The sequence below is a fragment of the Aulonocara sp. 'chitande type north' Nkhata Bay genome, linkage group LG3 (genome assembly GCF_057382095.1).
Source record: "Aulonocara sp. 'chitande type north' Nkhata Bay isolate Kocher_YH1m ecotype deep benthic linkage group LG3, A_spYH_male_GT1.1, whole genome shotgun sequence".
Classification (NCBI taxonomy): domain Eukaryota; kingdom Metazoa; phylum Chordata; class Actinopteri; order Cichliformes; family Cichlidae; genus Aulonocara; species Aulonocara sp. 'chitande type north' Nkhata Bay.
Genome location: NC_141346.1, coordinates 57,529,787 through 57,546,119, shown reverse-complemented (window position 1 = coordinate 57,546,119; position 16,333 = coordinate 57,529,787). Strand labels below are relative to the sequence as shown.

Sequence of the window (16,333 nt, the reverse complement as noted above, 5' to 3'; positions counted from 1 at the left end):
TTTCAGCTTAGTTTATTTTATCTAAAACTTCAGTGCACGGTTGCAGGGATCAGCTGACACAGATCGCTGGCACAGGGTGGTTAGTTATTTAATGGTTTCAGCCAAGTTTATTTTGATCTAAGACTTCAGTCCACGTTCGCAGGGATCAGCTGAAACAGATCGCTGGCACAGGCTGGTCAGTTATTTAATGGTTTCAGCTTAGTTTATCTAAAACTTCAGTGCACGGTTGCAGGGATCAGCTGACACAGATCGCTGGCACAGGCTGGTTAGTTATTTAATGGTTTCAACTTAGTTTATTTGATCTAAAACTTCAGTGCACGGTTGCAGGGATCAGCTGACACAGATCGCTGGCACAGGCTGGTTAGTTATTTTGTGGTTTCAGCTTAGTTTATTTTGATCTAAGACTTCAGTCCACGTTCGCAGGGATCAGCTGAAACAGATCGCTGGCACAGGCTGGTTAGTTATTTAATGGTTTCAACTTAATTTTTTTGATCTAAAACTTCAGTGCACGGTCGCAGGGATCAGCTGACAAAGATCGCTGGTACAGGCTGGTTAGTTATTTAATGGTTTCAGCTTAGTTTATTTGATCTAAAACTTCAGTGCATGGTCGCAAAGATCAGCTGACACAGATCCCTGGCACAGGCTGGTTAGTTATTTAATGGTTTCAGCTTACTTTATTTTCTGTAAAACTTCAGTGCACAGTTGCAGGGATCAGCTAACACAGATCCCTGACACACGCTGGTTAGTTATTTAATGGTTTCAACTTAGTTTATTTTCTCTAAAACTTCAGTGCACGGTCGCAGGGATCCGCTGACACAGATCGCTGGCACAGGCTGGTTAGTTATTTAATGGTTTCAGCTTAGTTTATTTGATTTACAACTTCAGTCCACGTTCGCAGGGATCAGCTGAAACAGATCGCTGGCACAGGCTGGTTAGTTATTTAATACTTTCAACTTAGTTTATTTGATCTAAAACTTCAGTGCACGGTCTCAGGGATCCGCTGACACAGATCGCTGGCACAGGCTGGTTAGTTATTTAATGGTTTCAGCTTAGTTTATTTGATCTAAAACTTCAGTGCACGCTTGCAGGGATCAGCTGACACAGATCGCTGGCACAGGCTGGTTAGTTATTTAATGGTTTCAGCTTAGTTTATTTGATCTAAAACTTCAGTGCACGGTTGCAGGGATCAGCTGACACAGATCGCTGTCACAGGCTGGTTAGTTATTTAATGGTTTCAGCTTAGTTTATCTAAAACTTCAGTGCACGGTTGCAGGGATCAGCTGACACAGATCGCTGGCACAGGCTGGTTAGTTATTTAATGGTTTCGGTTTGGTTTATTTTATCTAAAACTTCAGTGCACGGTTGCAGGGATCAGCTGACACAGATCGCTGGCACAGGCTGGTTAGTTATTTAATGGTTTCAGCTTAGTTTATCTAAAACTTCAGTGCACGGTTGCAGGGATCAGATGAAACAGATCGCTGGCACAGGCTGGCTAGTTATTTAATGGTTTCAGCTTAGTTTATCTAAAACTTCAGTGCACGGTTGCAGGGATCAGCTGACACAGATCGCTGGCACAGGCTGGTTAGTTATTTAATGGTTTCGGTTTGGTTTATTTTATCTAAAACTTCAGTGCACGGTTGCAGGGATCAGCTGACACAGATCGCTGGCACAGGCTGGTTAGTTATTTAATGGTTTCAGCTTAGTTTATCTAAAACTTCAGTGCACGGTTGCAGGGATCAGATGAAACAGATCGCTGGCACAGGCTGGCTAGTTATTTAATGGTTTCAGCTTAGTTTATCTAAAACTTCAGTGCACGGTTGCAGGGATCAGCTGACACAGATCGCTGGCACAGGCTGGTTAGTTATTTAATGGTTTCGGTTTGGTTTATTTTATCTAAAACTTCAGTGCACGGTTGCAGGGATCAGCTGACACAGATCGCTGGCACAGGCTGGTTAGTTATTTAATGGTTTCAGCTTAGTTTATCATAAAAAACTTCAGTGCACAGTTGCAGGAATCAGCTGAAACAGATCGCTGGCACAGGCTGGTTAGTTATTTAATGGTTTCAGCTTAGTTTATCTAAAACTTCAGTGCACGGTTGCAGGGATCAGCTGACACAGATCGCTGGCACAGGCTGGTTAGTTATTTAATGGTTTCGGTTTGGTTTATTTTATCTAAAACTTCAGTGCACGGTTGCAGGGATCAGCTGACACAGATCGCTGGCACAGGCTGGTTAGTTATTTAATGGTTTCAGCTTAGTTTATCTAAAACTTCAGTGCACGGTTGCAGGGATCAGATGAAACAGATCGCTGGCACAGGCTGGCTAGTTATTTAATGGTTTCAGCTTAGTTTATCTAAAACTTCAGTGCACGGTTGCAGGGATCAGCTGACACAGATCCCTGGCACAGGCTGGCTAGTTATTTAATGGTTTCAGCTTAGTTTATCTAAAACTTCAGTGCACGGTTGCAGGAATCAGCTGACACAGATCGCTGGCACAGGCTGGTTAGTTATTTAATGGTTTCGGTTTGGTTTATTTTATCTAAAACTTCAGTGCACGGTTGCAGGGATCAGCTGACACAGATCGCTGGCACAGGCTGGCTAGTTATTTAATGGTTTCAGCTTAGTTTATCTAAAACTTCAGTGCACGGTTGCAGGGATCAGCTGAAACAGATCGCTGGTACAGGCTGGTTAGTTATTTAATGGTTTCAGCCAAGTTTATCTAAAACTTCAGTGCACGGTTGCAGGGATCAGCTGACACAGATCCCTGGCACAGGCTGGCTAGTTATTTAATGGTTTCAGCTTAGTTTATCTAAAACTTCAGTGCACGGTTGCAGGAATCAGCTGACACAGATCGCTGGCACAGGCTGGTTAGTTATTTAATGGTTTCGGTTTGGTTTATTTTATCTAAAACTTCAGTGCACGGTTGCAGGGATCAGCTGACACAGATCGCTGGCACAGGCTGGCTAGTTATTTAATGGTTTCAGCTTAGTTTATCTAAAACTTCAGTGCACGGTTGCAGGGATCAGCTGACACAGATCCCTGGCACAGGCTGGTTAGTTATTTAATGGTTTTAACTTAGTTTATTTGATCTAAAACTTCAGTGCACGATTGCAGGGATCCGCTGACACAGATCGCTGGCACAGGCTGGTTAGTTATTTAATGGTTTCAGCTTAGTTTATTTGATCTAAAACGTCAGTGCACGGTTGCAGGGATCAGCTGACACAGATCGCTGTCACAGGCTGGTTAGTTATTTAAATGGTTTCAACTTAGTTTATCATAAAAAACTTCAGTGCACGGTTGCAGGGATCAGCTGACACAGATCGCTGGCACAGGCTGGTTAGTTATTTAATGGTTTCAGCTTAGTTTATCTAAAACTTCAGTGCACGGTTGCAGGGATCAGCTGACACAGATCGCTGGCACAGGCTGGTTAGTTATTTAATGGTTTCAACTTAGTTTATCTAAAACTTCAGTGCACGGTTGCAGGAATCAGCTGACACAGATCGCTGGCACAGGCTGGTTAGTTATTTAATGGTTTCGGTTTGGTTTATTTTATCTAAAACTTCAGTGCACGGTCGCAGTGATCAGCTGACACAGATCGCTGGTTAGTTATTTAATTGTTTCAGCTTTGTTTATTTGATCTAAAACTTCAGTCCACGTTCGCAGGGATCAGCTGACACAGATCGCTGGCACAGGCTGGTTGGTTATTTAATGGTTTCAGCTTAGTTTATTTGATCTAAAACTTCAGTGCACGGTTGCAGGGATCAGCTGACACAGATCGCTGGCACAGGCTGGTTAGTTATTTAATGGTTTCAGCTTAGTTTATTTGATCTAAAACTTCAGTGCACGGTTGCAGGGATCAGCTGACACAGATCGCTGTCACAGGCTGGTTAGTTATTTAAATGGTTTCAACTTAGTTTATCATAAAAAACTTCAGTGCACGGTTGCAGGGATCAGCTGACACAGATCGCTGGCACAGGCTGGTTAGTTATTTAATGGTTTCAGCTTAGTTTATCTAAAACTTCAGTGCACGGTTGCAGGGATCAGATGAAACAGATCGCTGGCACAGGCTGGCTAGTTATTTAATGGTTTCAGCTTAGTTTAACTAAAACTTCAGTGCACGGTTGCAGGAATCAGCTGACACAGATCGCTGGCACAGGCTGGTTAGTTATTTAATGGTTTCGGTTTGGTTTATTTTATCTAAAACTTCAGTGCACGGTTGCAGGGATCAGCTGACACAGATCGCTGGCACAGGCTGGTTAGTTATTTAATGGTTTCAGCTTAGTTTATCTAAAACTTCAGTGCACGGTTGAAGGGATCAGCTGACACAGATCGCTGGCACAGGCTGGTTAGTTATTTAATGGTTTCAGCTTAGTTTATCTAAAACTTCAGTGCACGGTTGCAGGGATCAGCTGACACAGATCGCTGGCACAGGCTGGTTAGTTATTTAATGGTTTCAGCTTAGTTTATCTAAAACTTCAGTGCACGGTTGCAGGGATCAGCTGACACAGATCGTTGGCACAGGCTGGTTAGTTATTTAATGGTTTCAACTTAGTTTATCTAAAACTTCAGTGCACGGTTGCAGGGATCAGATGAAACAGATCGCTGGCACAGGCTGGCTAGTTATTTAATGGTTTCAGCTTAGTTTATCTAAAACTTCAGTGCACGGTTGCAGGGATCAGCTGACACAGATCCCTGGCACAGGCTGGCTAGTTATTTAATGGTTTCAGCTTAGTTTATCTAAAACTTCAGTGCACGGTTGCAGGAATCAGCTGACACAGATCGCTGGCACAGGCTGGTTAGTTATTTAATGGTTTCGGTTTGGTTTATTTTATCTAAAACTTCAGTGCACGGTTGCAGGGATCAGCTGACACAGATCGCTGGCACAGGCTGGTTAGTTATTTAATGGTTTCAGCTTAGTTTATCTAAAACTTCAGTGCACGGTTGCAGGGATCAGATGAAACAGATCGCTGGCACAGGCTGGCTAGTTATTTAATGGTTTCAGCTTAGTTTATCTAAAACTTCAGTGCACGGTTGCAGGGATCAGCTGACACAGATCGCTGGCACAGGCTGGTTAGTTATTTAATGGTTTCAGCTTAGTTTATCTAAAACTTCAGTGCACGGTTGCAGGGATCAGCTGAAACAGATCGCTGGTACAGGCTGGTTAGTTATTTAATGGTTTCAGCCAAGTTTATCTAAAACTTCAGTGCACGGTTGCAGGGATCAGCTGACACAGATCGCTGGCACAGGCTGGCTAGTTATTTAATGGTTTCAGCTTAGTTTATCTAAAACTTCAGTGCACGGTTGCAGGGATCAGCTGAAACAGATCGCTGGTACAGGCTGGTTAGTTATTTAATGGTTTCAGCCAAGTTTATCTAAAACTTCAGTGCACGGTTGCAGGAATCAGCTGACACAGATCCCTGGCACAGGCTGGTTAGTTATTTAATGGTTTTAACTTAGTTTATTTGATCTAAAACTTCAGTGCACGATTGCAGGGATCAGCTGAAACAGATCGCTGGCACAGGCTGGTTAGTTATTTAATGGTTTCGGTTTGGTTTATTTTATCTAAAACTTCAGTGCACGGTTGCAGGGATCACCTGACACAGATCGCTGGCACAGGCTGGCTAGTTATTTAATGGTTTCAGCTTAGTTTATCTAAAACTTCAGTGCACGGTTGCAGGAATCAGCTGACACAGATCCCTGGCACAGGCTGGTTAGTTATTTAATGGTTTTAACTTAGTTTATTTGATCTAAAACTTCAGTGCACGATTGCAGGGATCAGCTGAAACAGATCGCTGGTACAGGCTGGTTAGTTATTTAATGGTTTCAGCCAAGTTTATCTAAAACTTCAGTGCGCGGTTGCAGGGATCAGCTGACACAGATCCCTTGCACAGGCTGGTTAGTTATTTAATGGTTTCAACTTAGTTTATTTTATCTAAAACTTCAGTGCACGGTCGCAGGGATCCGCTGACACAGATCGCTGGCACAGGCTGGTTAGTTATTTAATGGTTTTAACTTAGTTTATTTGATCTAAAACTTCAGTGCACGATTGCAGGGATCAGCTGAAACAGATCGCTGGTACAGGCTGGTTAGTTATTTAATGGTTTCAGCCAAGTTTATCTAAAACTTCAGTGCGCGGTTGCAGGGATCAGCTGACACAGATCCCTTGCACAGGCTGGTTAGTTATTTAATGGTTTCAGGTTAGTTTATTTGATCTAAAATTTCAGTGCACGCTTGCAGGGATCAGCTGACACAGATCCCTTGCACAGGCTGGTTAGTTATTTAAATGGTTTCAGGTTAGTTTATTTGATCTAAGACTTCAGTGCATGGTCGCAAAGATCAGCTGACACAGATCCCTGGCACAGGCTGGTTAGTTATTTAATGGTTTCAACTTAGTTTATTTTCTCTAAAACTTCAGTGCACGGTTGCAGGGATCAGCTAACACAGATCCCTGACACACGCTGGTTAGTTATTTAATGGTTTCAACTTAGTTTATTTTCTCTAAAACTTCAGTGCACGGTTGCAGGTATCAGCTGACACAGATCGCTGGCACAGGCTGGTTAGTTATTTAGTGGTTTCAGCTTAGTTTATTTGATCTAAAACTTCAGTGCACGGTCGCAGTGATCAGCTGACACAGATCGCTGGTTAGTTATTTAATGGTTTCACCTTTGTTTATTTGATCTACAACTTGAGTGCACGGTTCCAGGGATCAGCTGACACAGATCGCTCGCACAGGCTGATTGGTTATTTAATGGTTTCAGCTTAGTTTATTTGATCTAAAACTTGAGTGTACGGTTCCAGGGATCAGCTGACACAGATCGCTCGCACAGGCTGGTTAGTTATTTAAATGGTTTCAGGTTAGTTTATTTGATCTAAGACTTCAGTGCATGGTCGCAGGGATCAGCTGACACAGATCCCTGGCACAGGCTGGTTAGTTATTTAATTGTTTCAGCTTACTTTATTTTCTGTAGAACTTCAGTGCACAGTTGCAGGGATCAGTTGACAAAGATTCCTGGCACAGGCTGGTTAGTTATTTAATGGTTTCAACTTAGTTTATTTTCTCTAAAACTTCAGTGCACGATTGCAGGGATCAGCTGAAACAGATCGCTGGTACAGGCTGGTTAGTTATTTAATGGTTTCAGCCAAGTTTATCTAAAACTTCAGTGCACGATTGCAGGGATCAGCTGACACAGATCGCTCGCACAGGCTGGTTGGTTATTTAATGGTTTCAGGTTAGTTTATTTGATCTAAAACTTCAGTGCACGTTTGCAGGGATCAGCTGACACAGATCGCTCGCACAGGCTGGTTGGTTATTTAATGGTTTCAGGTTAGTTTATTTGATCTAAAACTTCAGTGCACGTTTGCAAAGATCAGCTGAAACAGATCGCTGGCACAGGCTGGCTAGTTATTTAATGGTTTCAGCTTAGTTTATCTAAAACTTCAGTGCACGGTTGCAGGGATCAGCTGACACAGATCCCTGGCACAGGCTGGTTAGTTATTTAATGGTTTCAACTTAGTTTATTTTATCTTAAACTTCAGTGCACGGTCGCAGGGATCCGCTGACACAGATCGCTGGCACAGGCTGGTTAGTTATTTAATGGTTTTAACTTAGTTTATTTGATCTAAAACTTCAGTGCACGGTCGCAGGGATCCGCTGACACAGATCGCTGGCACAGGCTGGTTAGTTATTGAATGGTTTCAACTTAGTTTATTTTATCTAAAACTTCAGTGCACGGTCGCAGTGATCAGCTGACACAGATCGCTGGTTAGTTATTTAATTGTTTCAGCTTTGTTTATTTGATCTAAAACTTCAGTCCACGTTCGCAGGGATCAGCTGACACAGATCGCTGGCACAGGCTGGTTGGTTATTTAATGGTTTCAGCTTAGTTTATTTGATCTAAAACTTCAGTGCACGGTTGCAGGGATCAGCTGACACAGATCGCTGGCACAGGCTGGTTAGTTATTTAATGGTTTCAGCTTAGTTTATTTGATCTAAGACGTAAGTGAACGGTTGCAGGGATCAGCTGACACAGATCGCTGGCACAGGCTGGTTAGTTATTTAATGGTTTCAGCTTAGTTTATTTGATCTAAAACTTCAGTGCACGGTTGCAGGGATCAGCTGACACAGATCGCTGTCACAGGCTGGTTAGTTATTTAAATGGTTTCAACTTAGTTTATCATAAAAAACTTCAGTGCACGGTTGCAGGGATCAGCTGACACAGATCGCTGGCACAGGCTGGTTAGTTATTTAATGGTTTCAGCTTAGTTTATCTAAAACTTCAGTGCACGGTTGCAGGGATCAGATGAAACAGATCGCTGGCACAGGCTGGCTAGTTATTTAATGGTTTCAGCTTAGTTTATCTAAAACTTCAGTGCACGGTTGCAGGGATCAGCTGACACAGATCCCTGGCACAGGCTGGCTAGTTATTTAATGGTTTCAGCTTAGTTTAACTAAAACTTCAGTGCACGGTTGCAGGAATCAGCTGACACAGATCGCTGGCACAGGCTGGTTAGTTATTTAATGGTTTCGGTTTGGTTTATTTTATCTAAAACTTCAGTGCACGGTTGCAGGGATCAGCTGACACAGATCGCTGGCACAGGCTGGTTAGTTATTTAATGGTTTCAGCTTAGTTTATCTAAAACTTCAGTGCACGGTTGCAGGGATCAGCTGACACAGATCGCTGGCACAGGCTGGTTAGTTATTTAATGGTTTCAGCTTAGTTTATCTAAAACTTCAGTGCACGGTTGCAGGGATCAGCTGACACAGATCGCTGGCACAGGCTGGTTAGTTATTTAATGGTTTCAGCTTAGTTTATCTAAAACTTCAGTGCACGGTTGCAGGGATCAGCTGACACAGATCGTTGGCACAGGCTGGTTAGTTATTTAATGGTTTCAACTTAGTTTATCTAAAACTTCAGTGCACGGTTGCAGGGATCAGCTGACACAGATCGCTGGCACAGGCTGGTTAGTTATTTAATGGTTTCAGCTTAGTTTATCTAAAACTTCAGTGCACGGTTGCAGGGATCAGATGAAACAGATCGCTGGCACAGGCTGGCTAGTTATTTAATGGTTTCAGCTTAGTTTATCTAAAACTTCAGTGCACGGTTGCAGGAATCAGCTGACACAGATCGCTGGCACAGGCTGGTTAGTTATTTAATGGTTTCGGTTTGGTTTATTTTATCTAAAACTTCAGTGCACGGTTGCAGGGATCAGCTGACACAGATCGCTGGCAGAGGCTGGCTAGTTATTTAATGGTTTCAGCTTAGTTTATCTAAAACTTCAGTGCACGGTTGCAGGGATCAGCTGAAACAGATCGCTGGTACAGGCTGGTTAGTTATTTAATGGTTTCAGCCAAGTTTATCTAAAACTTCAGTGCACGGTTGCAGGGATCAGCTGACACAGATCCCTGGCACAGGCTGGCTAGTTATTTAATGGTTTCAGCCAAGTTTATCTAAAACTTCAGTGCACGGTTGCAGGGATCAGCTGACACAGATCGCTGGCACAGGCTGGTTAGTTATTTAATGGTTTCAGCTTAGTTTATTTGATCTAAAACTTCAGTGCACGCTTGCAGGGATCAGCTGACACAGATCGCTGTCACAGGCTGGTTAGTTATTTAAATGGTTTCAGGTTAGTTTATTTGATCTAAAACTTCAGTGCACGCTTGCAGGGATCAGCTGACACAGATCGCTGGCACAGGCTGGTTAGTTATTTAATGGTTTCAGCTTAGTTTATCTAAAACTTCAGTGCACGGTTGCAGGGATCAGCTGACACAGATCGTTGGCACAGGCTGGTTAGTTATTTAATGGTTTCAACTTAGTTTATCTAAAACTTCAGTGCACGGTTGCAGGAATCAGATGAAACAGATCGCTGGCACAGGCTGGCTAGTTATTTAATGGTTTCAGCTTAGTTTATCTAAAACTTCAGTGCACGGTTGCAGGGATCAGCTGACACAGATCCCTGGCACAGGCTGGCTAGTTATTTAATGGTTTCAGCTTAGTTTATCTAAAACTTCAGTGCACGGTTGCAGGAATCAGCTGACACAGATCGCTGGCACAGGCTGGTTAGTTATTTAATGGTTTCAGCCAAGTTTATCTAAAACTTCAGTGCACGGTTGCAGGGATCAGCTGACACAGATCCCTGGCACAGGCTGGTTAGTTATTTAATGGTTTCGGTTTGGTTTATTTTATCTAAGACTTCAGTGCATGGTCGCAAAGATCAGCTAACACAGATCCCTGGCACAGGCTGGTTAGTTATTTAATTGTTTCAGCTTACTTTATTTTCTGTAAAACTTCAGTGCACATTTGCAGGGATCAGCTAACACAGATCCCTGACACACGCTGTTTAGTTATTTAATGGTTTCAACTTAGTTTATTTTCTCTAAAACTTCAGTGCACGGTTGCAGGGATCAGCTGACACAGATCGCTGGCACAGGCTGGTTAGTTATTTAGTGGTTTCAGCTTAGTTTATTTGATCTAAAACTTCAGTCCACGTTCGCAGGGATCAGCTGACACAGATCTCTGGCACAGCCTGGTTGGTTATTTAATGGTTTCAGCTTAGTTTATTTGATCTAAAACTTCAGTGCACGGTTGCAGGGATCAGCTGACACAGATCGCTCGCACAGGCTGGTTGGTTATTTAATGGTTTCAGGTTAGTGTTAGGTTTGTAGCTTGAACCTATTCGCTGGAACGTTAAGACAATATAATTACACTGCAAGCAAGACGCAAGTAGGCAAACTTCTTCATGGTACTCGTGCACGGGAGAGAACCGGACAGGCACCGTTCCTTCGCTTGACCCCAGTAGCTCTCGTCCGTTCTCCCATACACTGTCCTTTTATTGAGGTTACATGAATATGCATAGGTTCATTAACATACGACGTCTACATACAAACAAAGAGTACCTTGCCTGTGTGTGTGTGTGTGTGTGTGTGTGTGTGTGTGTGTGTGGGGACTGCTGATCAAAGGGTCAAACATTCTTGGTCAGGAAGAGGGTAGCCTCCCCCTCACCCTAGATGGTTCATCCTAGATAACACGGTGAGGAAGTCCTGCAGTTCATCTAAACAAAGAGCACTTAGACTAGAACAGACGCAACTACGTTAATCCTACCATAAAATAATAAGACACGGTATGACCTCTCATGCTCCCAAAGTGCTGTCTAATACACACAAAGTTTGCAGACTATCAAGGATCAAAACCTCTACCAATCTACAACTAATTACAAAACTCTAAGCATATATAAGTAAATATTTCTAAGCATAAATGACAATCAACAATACAAATCTAACATTTCCCCCCTTTTTGACCTTTATGCTTGAAAAGTTCCCAGGTATGAATACCTCATGTCTGACAGTTTCAATGCAAACATTTTGATACTCAGCATACGTCAAATCACCCTAAATTACTGAAAAGGTACACAGTTCAACAAATGTATTAGCAGTTATCCCATTCCTCATTGATCTCATCTCATGGCAAACTGCATCCTATGAGCAAACAAAGAAATTGTTAATTTAATAGTGAAAATAAGAAGATAACATTTTCAAAAACATCTCAGCTTGGTAATGCTTCCTCCAGGTGTGCACATCACATGTCTCTCTGCAGAGTGGTTTGAGTTCTGCAGGGCGTCATGAATGTCTCTTCCAGTTGTTTCCATCACTGTCCATAGGACCAGAGTCCAAATGTATGTAGAATAGACATTCAAACATACCAGTTGGTTTTGTTGTTCGTCAACATGGGTCTCAGCTATTTCCAAGCTGCAGACCTCTCAGCACTCTAGTTTTATGGCCTCTTACCAGCCCCCATCACCTGACTTCAGACCTTCGTCTTGTGAGGGGGATATTTATGACTCCTTAATTGTCCACGCTCTGCAGAAAAAGCTCTCTGTGGAAAGGGTGCTGGGTTCCGTCATCTTACTGCTGTTATGATCCCAGCAGCCTTCAGAGTGTCATCGTATGCACAGTATAGTGGCACAGCATTAGGTGATGTTCATAGGAAACTGCTGTCATCACCACCATAGCTTCTGGTTCCTGTGCTTTCACAGAATCATGATGTCATCCTCGAACTCCTTCTGCGCTGTCGATGGAGCTTGGCACGCTCCCCTCATCCCACGAGTTTTCATGTTCCAACGCTGCTGAAGGTTTAAGGCAGAGCACGTCGTACACCTTAGTCGTCTTCCTCAGCGTCAATATTGAATCTTTCATTTTATTTAAAATCTTGCTGTGGGAAGTCTCCTCTTGATTTCCTGGAAGCTTAGTAGCACAGCTCTCTGTGTGATGTCTGCTGTGCTGAAGATGATCTCTGATCCTCCTGAAGCCTCTCTCCCATCTTGTGGACGATCCTCTCCTCTATTTTGCAGGCAGTTTCATGGTCCTTGCTGTGGCTCCAAGGTCTGATTTCATGATGGGCCCCAATCAGCTTGATCTTTGACCTCAACCACTGCCTGGTCCTGTCAGCTATGCGCTTCTCACTGGGCCTCTGAAGATTTCTCAGGAGATTACTGCTGCACCTGTATTTCCTTGCTAGGAAGACAAACTATTTGGAGAGTATGTCAACAATCATCAAACCACATTCTTTAGTTCAGTGAACTTCACTTATAGGCCATCAAAGCCTCATCTGAACATGGGTGCACCACTTGCATAGGTTTAATATTTGTAAATAAAACGGCTAATCACACAAATCACTGCAACAATAATAAAAAACATTGTTTAATGTTAATCCTTGGACCCCTCCTCTTGACGCATGGACACACCCATGCGTCAACTCACCAAACCTGGATTCCAGTCTTAAAGAAAAAGATTAGCTAGATCATATCCCAGGCAACATCAGGGCATCTCCTCCCCTGGAGCAGCACCACCCTGGACCCATAATCCTGCAATGAAAATGTTAGTGTGCTTTGCATATTAAGTTTGCTTAACACCTGGCTCTCCCAGGAGCCTGCATACACACCATCATGGCCTGGAAAACAAAATCTGGAAGTAAAATCAAACTTCATACCTGTAAACAATTGTATCATAAGGACAAGAAGCATTCAACATCAGCAAGACAAGTGTCATGTGCAGGTTTTCTCAAATCAGTAAACTACAATTATTTTCATAAGTCGCCTCAGACATGGATCATCCCATGTACTCAGGCAACATTAATGTAATCGGTGACTGCTCTTAAGCAAAGTCACTCCACTTATATATTACTATGGGCTCAAAAGTGGCCAGCTAATGAGCCCATATCAAACTATCCCAGAAACACTGTATCTCTTATTTGTTTTACTCATGTCACTTGTCCGTTTCAGCTGAATCTTCCACAGCATTCTCAAAGAAACTAACATTAGCAATACACATTGACTGTAGTCAGACAGAGGTCAGACACAGGTCAACAGGTTCCAGAGGTGCCATAAAAACACCATAAAGTCAACCCTAGCTGTGGAAAGAAGTAACACCAGTTCTCAACACAGGAAATTTCACACAGGTTATTCACATTATCAAAGTAACCTTCACATTTTCCCATCAACACAATGCAACAGCATCACCACTCATAACCTGTAAACACAGTTTTCCTCACACATAAACCCAGAAATCCTGTAGTAGGAAAAAACATCAACCAGTTGTCCTGGTATAAATCGCATCATCAATTCACATGAAGAACTGGCATGCTGTAAGAAAAGAAAATGCAAATATTAGCGCTTGCGCAGGCGTATGCATACTTTGTCACAGATATCTCTGTGAGCAACTCAAGCCTATGAATAACACACCTGATAAATGCACAGACACAGAAAATGGCATTTAAAAGGTTAAATCATCATGCAACCTCGAGTGTTGCTGTCATCTTTCTGCTCCTGTAAAAGGAAACACATGGGTTCATCTGCACCTTTGTCAGGTGGGGGTTAGCTTCACACAATCATGTTCAGTCAGTCAGTCAGATATTTTAAAATTCTTACTCATTCACTCAGTGGTTCCTTCTTTTGCTAATTGTGGAAATTATCATCGCATTCGTTTCCACGCTCAGCAAAACGACGTTATTTCAAAAAGAAAAATAATTTAGACTGGATTTCCTCGTTGAATCCTTTTTGGGGGGGACTCTCATTTCCTAATTGTCCCAAATAAGTGGCTTTCTCCTGAACCCATTTTAAATGTGGAGAAACTCACTTGCAACAATTTTCTTGACGACGTGTAACGCTTTTAATTCCCGACTTGCAGATCTGCTCAAAGAAAAGAAATTCACAAGCAAAAATCAGTGCTTGTTCAAAAATGAAAAATAAAAAATAACAGAGATTATCAAACCAAACTCTCAGTGCACTGTGAAAGTATCAAAATAAAAAGGCCTTGTTAAGTCATGACACAAGCTCCTCATCTCAGGAGGGTAAATCATACCATTAGCATGGTTTATCATACCATCATACTAATCGGCAGGCTCAACTTCACAACAAAAGAAAAATCATCAGCTAGATTCACTCCAAATCAACCATCAGCTGCACAACACACAACATAACCCTAATGTCATATTAGCTATGAGTTTAATCACCCGGTCTGTGCTCTTCACTCATTTAAGCCACAGATCTATTTTATTCAATTTTTCCTTTTTCCCTTCATCATAAAACATGTGACATGCTGTCATGCACTTCACAAAACAGTCTGTTCTGACGTATTCAGAGTTGTGTATCTAAATACAGGATTCACTCGCACATCAAAGCAGGAAACTCAGTGTTTTAGAGTCTCTACTCAACACACAACAAACTCCAACACATCTCATTCACTCGTGCTAGAATTCAATCACCTTTCATTAATCTAAAACCGATCAACTAATTTGCATATCAGCTATTAACCCACTAAGTTGACAGGACGACAGAAAAGCATGTTCAAAATAGTATCACAAAAGACAATTTCCCTCATACAGTAAATTACTTATGCTGCCTCAATCAAGCAGGAAGCTTCTCCCAATTTACCATTTTAACACTAAATTTATTGTCTGATCACTGATTTATCAAACCAGGATTTTTATTTATTTTTTTTCCCACAAAAGTTAAATTGTTGTCCTGCAACTTGTAGAGTCAATTTTTTTTTCTTTAGGATAAATTCAGTATTTGATAACAAGTGTCTGCTAAATTGACACTATTGTAACACTGATGAAAGATAACAAGCTAATTTTCATTGCATGGGTTTGTGTTATTAGGCAGGTCTAATGCATGTCTGTGGAGCTGCATCTCCAGCAGAGCATGTTCTTAAAGCTGCCTTTCCTACACATTTCTCTGCTATTATTTAATCATTTCTTAACTAATGTGCTATGAGTCTTCATGAGTCATTTTGTGTTTGGAATTGTTAGTAGGGTTAATGCATGTTCTGCTTGTGTGTGTGTGATTTTGTATATGTTTCTATTTTCGCAATGTTTCAGACTCCGTCTCAATTTTCCAACTTAAGCAGTCAGTTTTCTTTTCCCCAGGTTTGCTAACCCAAATTTTGATTTCCCACATTAAATAATTCCTATGTGTTCTCACCTAGTCTTCTCACTCTGTTGTCCTCTCCCACTTCAACAGTCCCGGCAGTTCTCCTTCAGCTTTGTCCTGTCTAGTAGCTGAAGTGCTGCTGCTGCCTTCTTGGGCGACTTCTTAGCAGCTGCTGCCGGTTTCTTGGCTTTGGCTGCGGCGGGCTTCTTGGCTTTGCTCTCAGTAGCCTTGTTCATCTTGAAGGATCCGGAGGTCCTGGTGCCCTTGGTCTGCACCAGAGTGCCCTTCGCCACCAGGCTCTTGATGGCGGTCTTGACACGGGCCTTGTTCTTGTCCACATCGTAGCCTCCGGCAGCCAGAGCCTTCTTGAGGGCGGCCACGGACAGGCCGTTGCGCTCCTTGGAAGCGGCCACGGCTTTCACAATCAGCTCGCCCACGCTGAGGCTGACCTTCTTGGGCTTGGAAGTCATCGTCTTCTTCTTCTTGGCCTGAACCTCGGTGCAGGGCGTGTTTATGATGGAGCCTTTCCCACCACAGCGCTGGCACGTTGAACGCATCATGAAGGGTCCATTTCTTTCATGTCGCTAGCCGCATGTGGCTTGCCCGAGTCACTCAGTCCTTTTTGAGCATTTCAACATGCTGCCGCCGCAGACCCTGGCCTCAGATCCAGCAAGTTTAGCGCGCTGATCTCCAAAAAAGTCCCGAAGGCCAGAAAGACGTCAAATAAGTGTCTCGTGCTGAGAACTCAAACAAAAACTCCTCTTCACGCTGCCATCTTGCTCGCCCCTCCGTGAAATTCAACCAATCAGACAGGAAGATGGGTTTGCTTTCTTCTTCTGCTGCTGTTTATCCACATTGCTGCTGCTTTGCTGGGACTTTTTGTGCTCAGGACTTGCTGCTGTCTCTTTATCAT

General features: G+C 42.7%; 1 protein-coding gene across 1 annotated transcript in view; it reads right to left on the bottom strand.

Annotated features, from left to right (window-relative positions):
* Window positions 1–15,977, bottom strand: part of LOC147336273 (uncharacterized) — a 113,709-nt gene extending 97,732 nt beyond the window's left edge. The window contains exon 1 of the mRNA XM_086286162.1: window positions 15,567–15,977. Within this exon, the coding sequence (XP_086142288.1) occupies window positions 15,567–15,977 (411 nt within the window). The remainder of the gene's footprint in view (window positions 1–15,566) is intronic.
* Window positions 15,978–16,333: the final 356 nt, after the last annotated feature.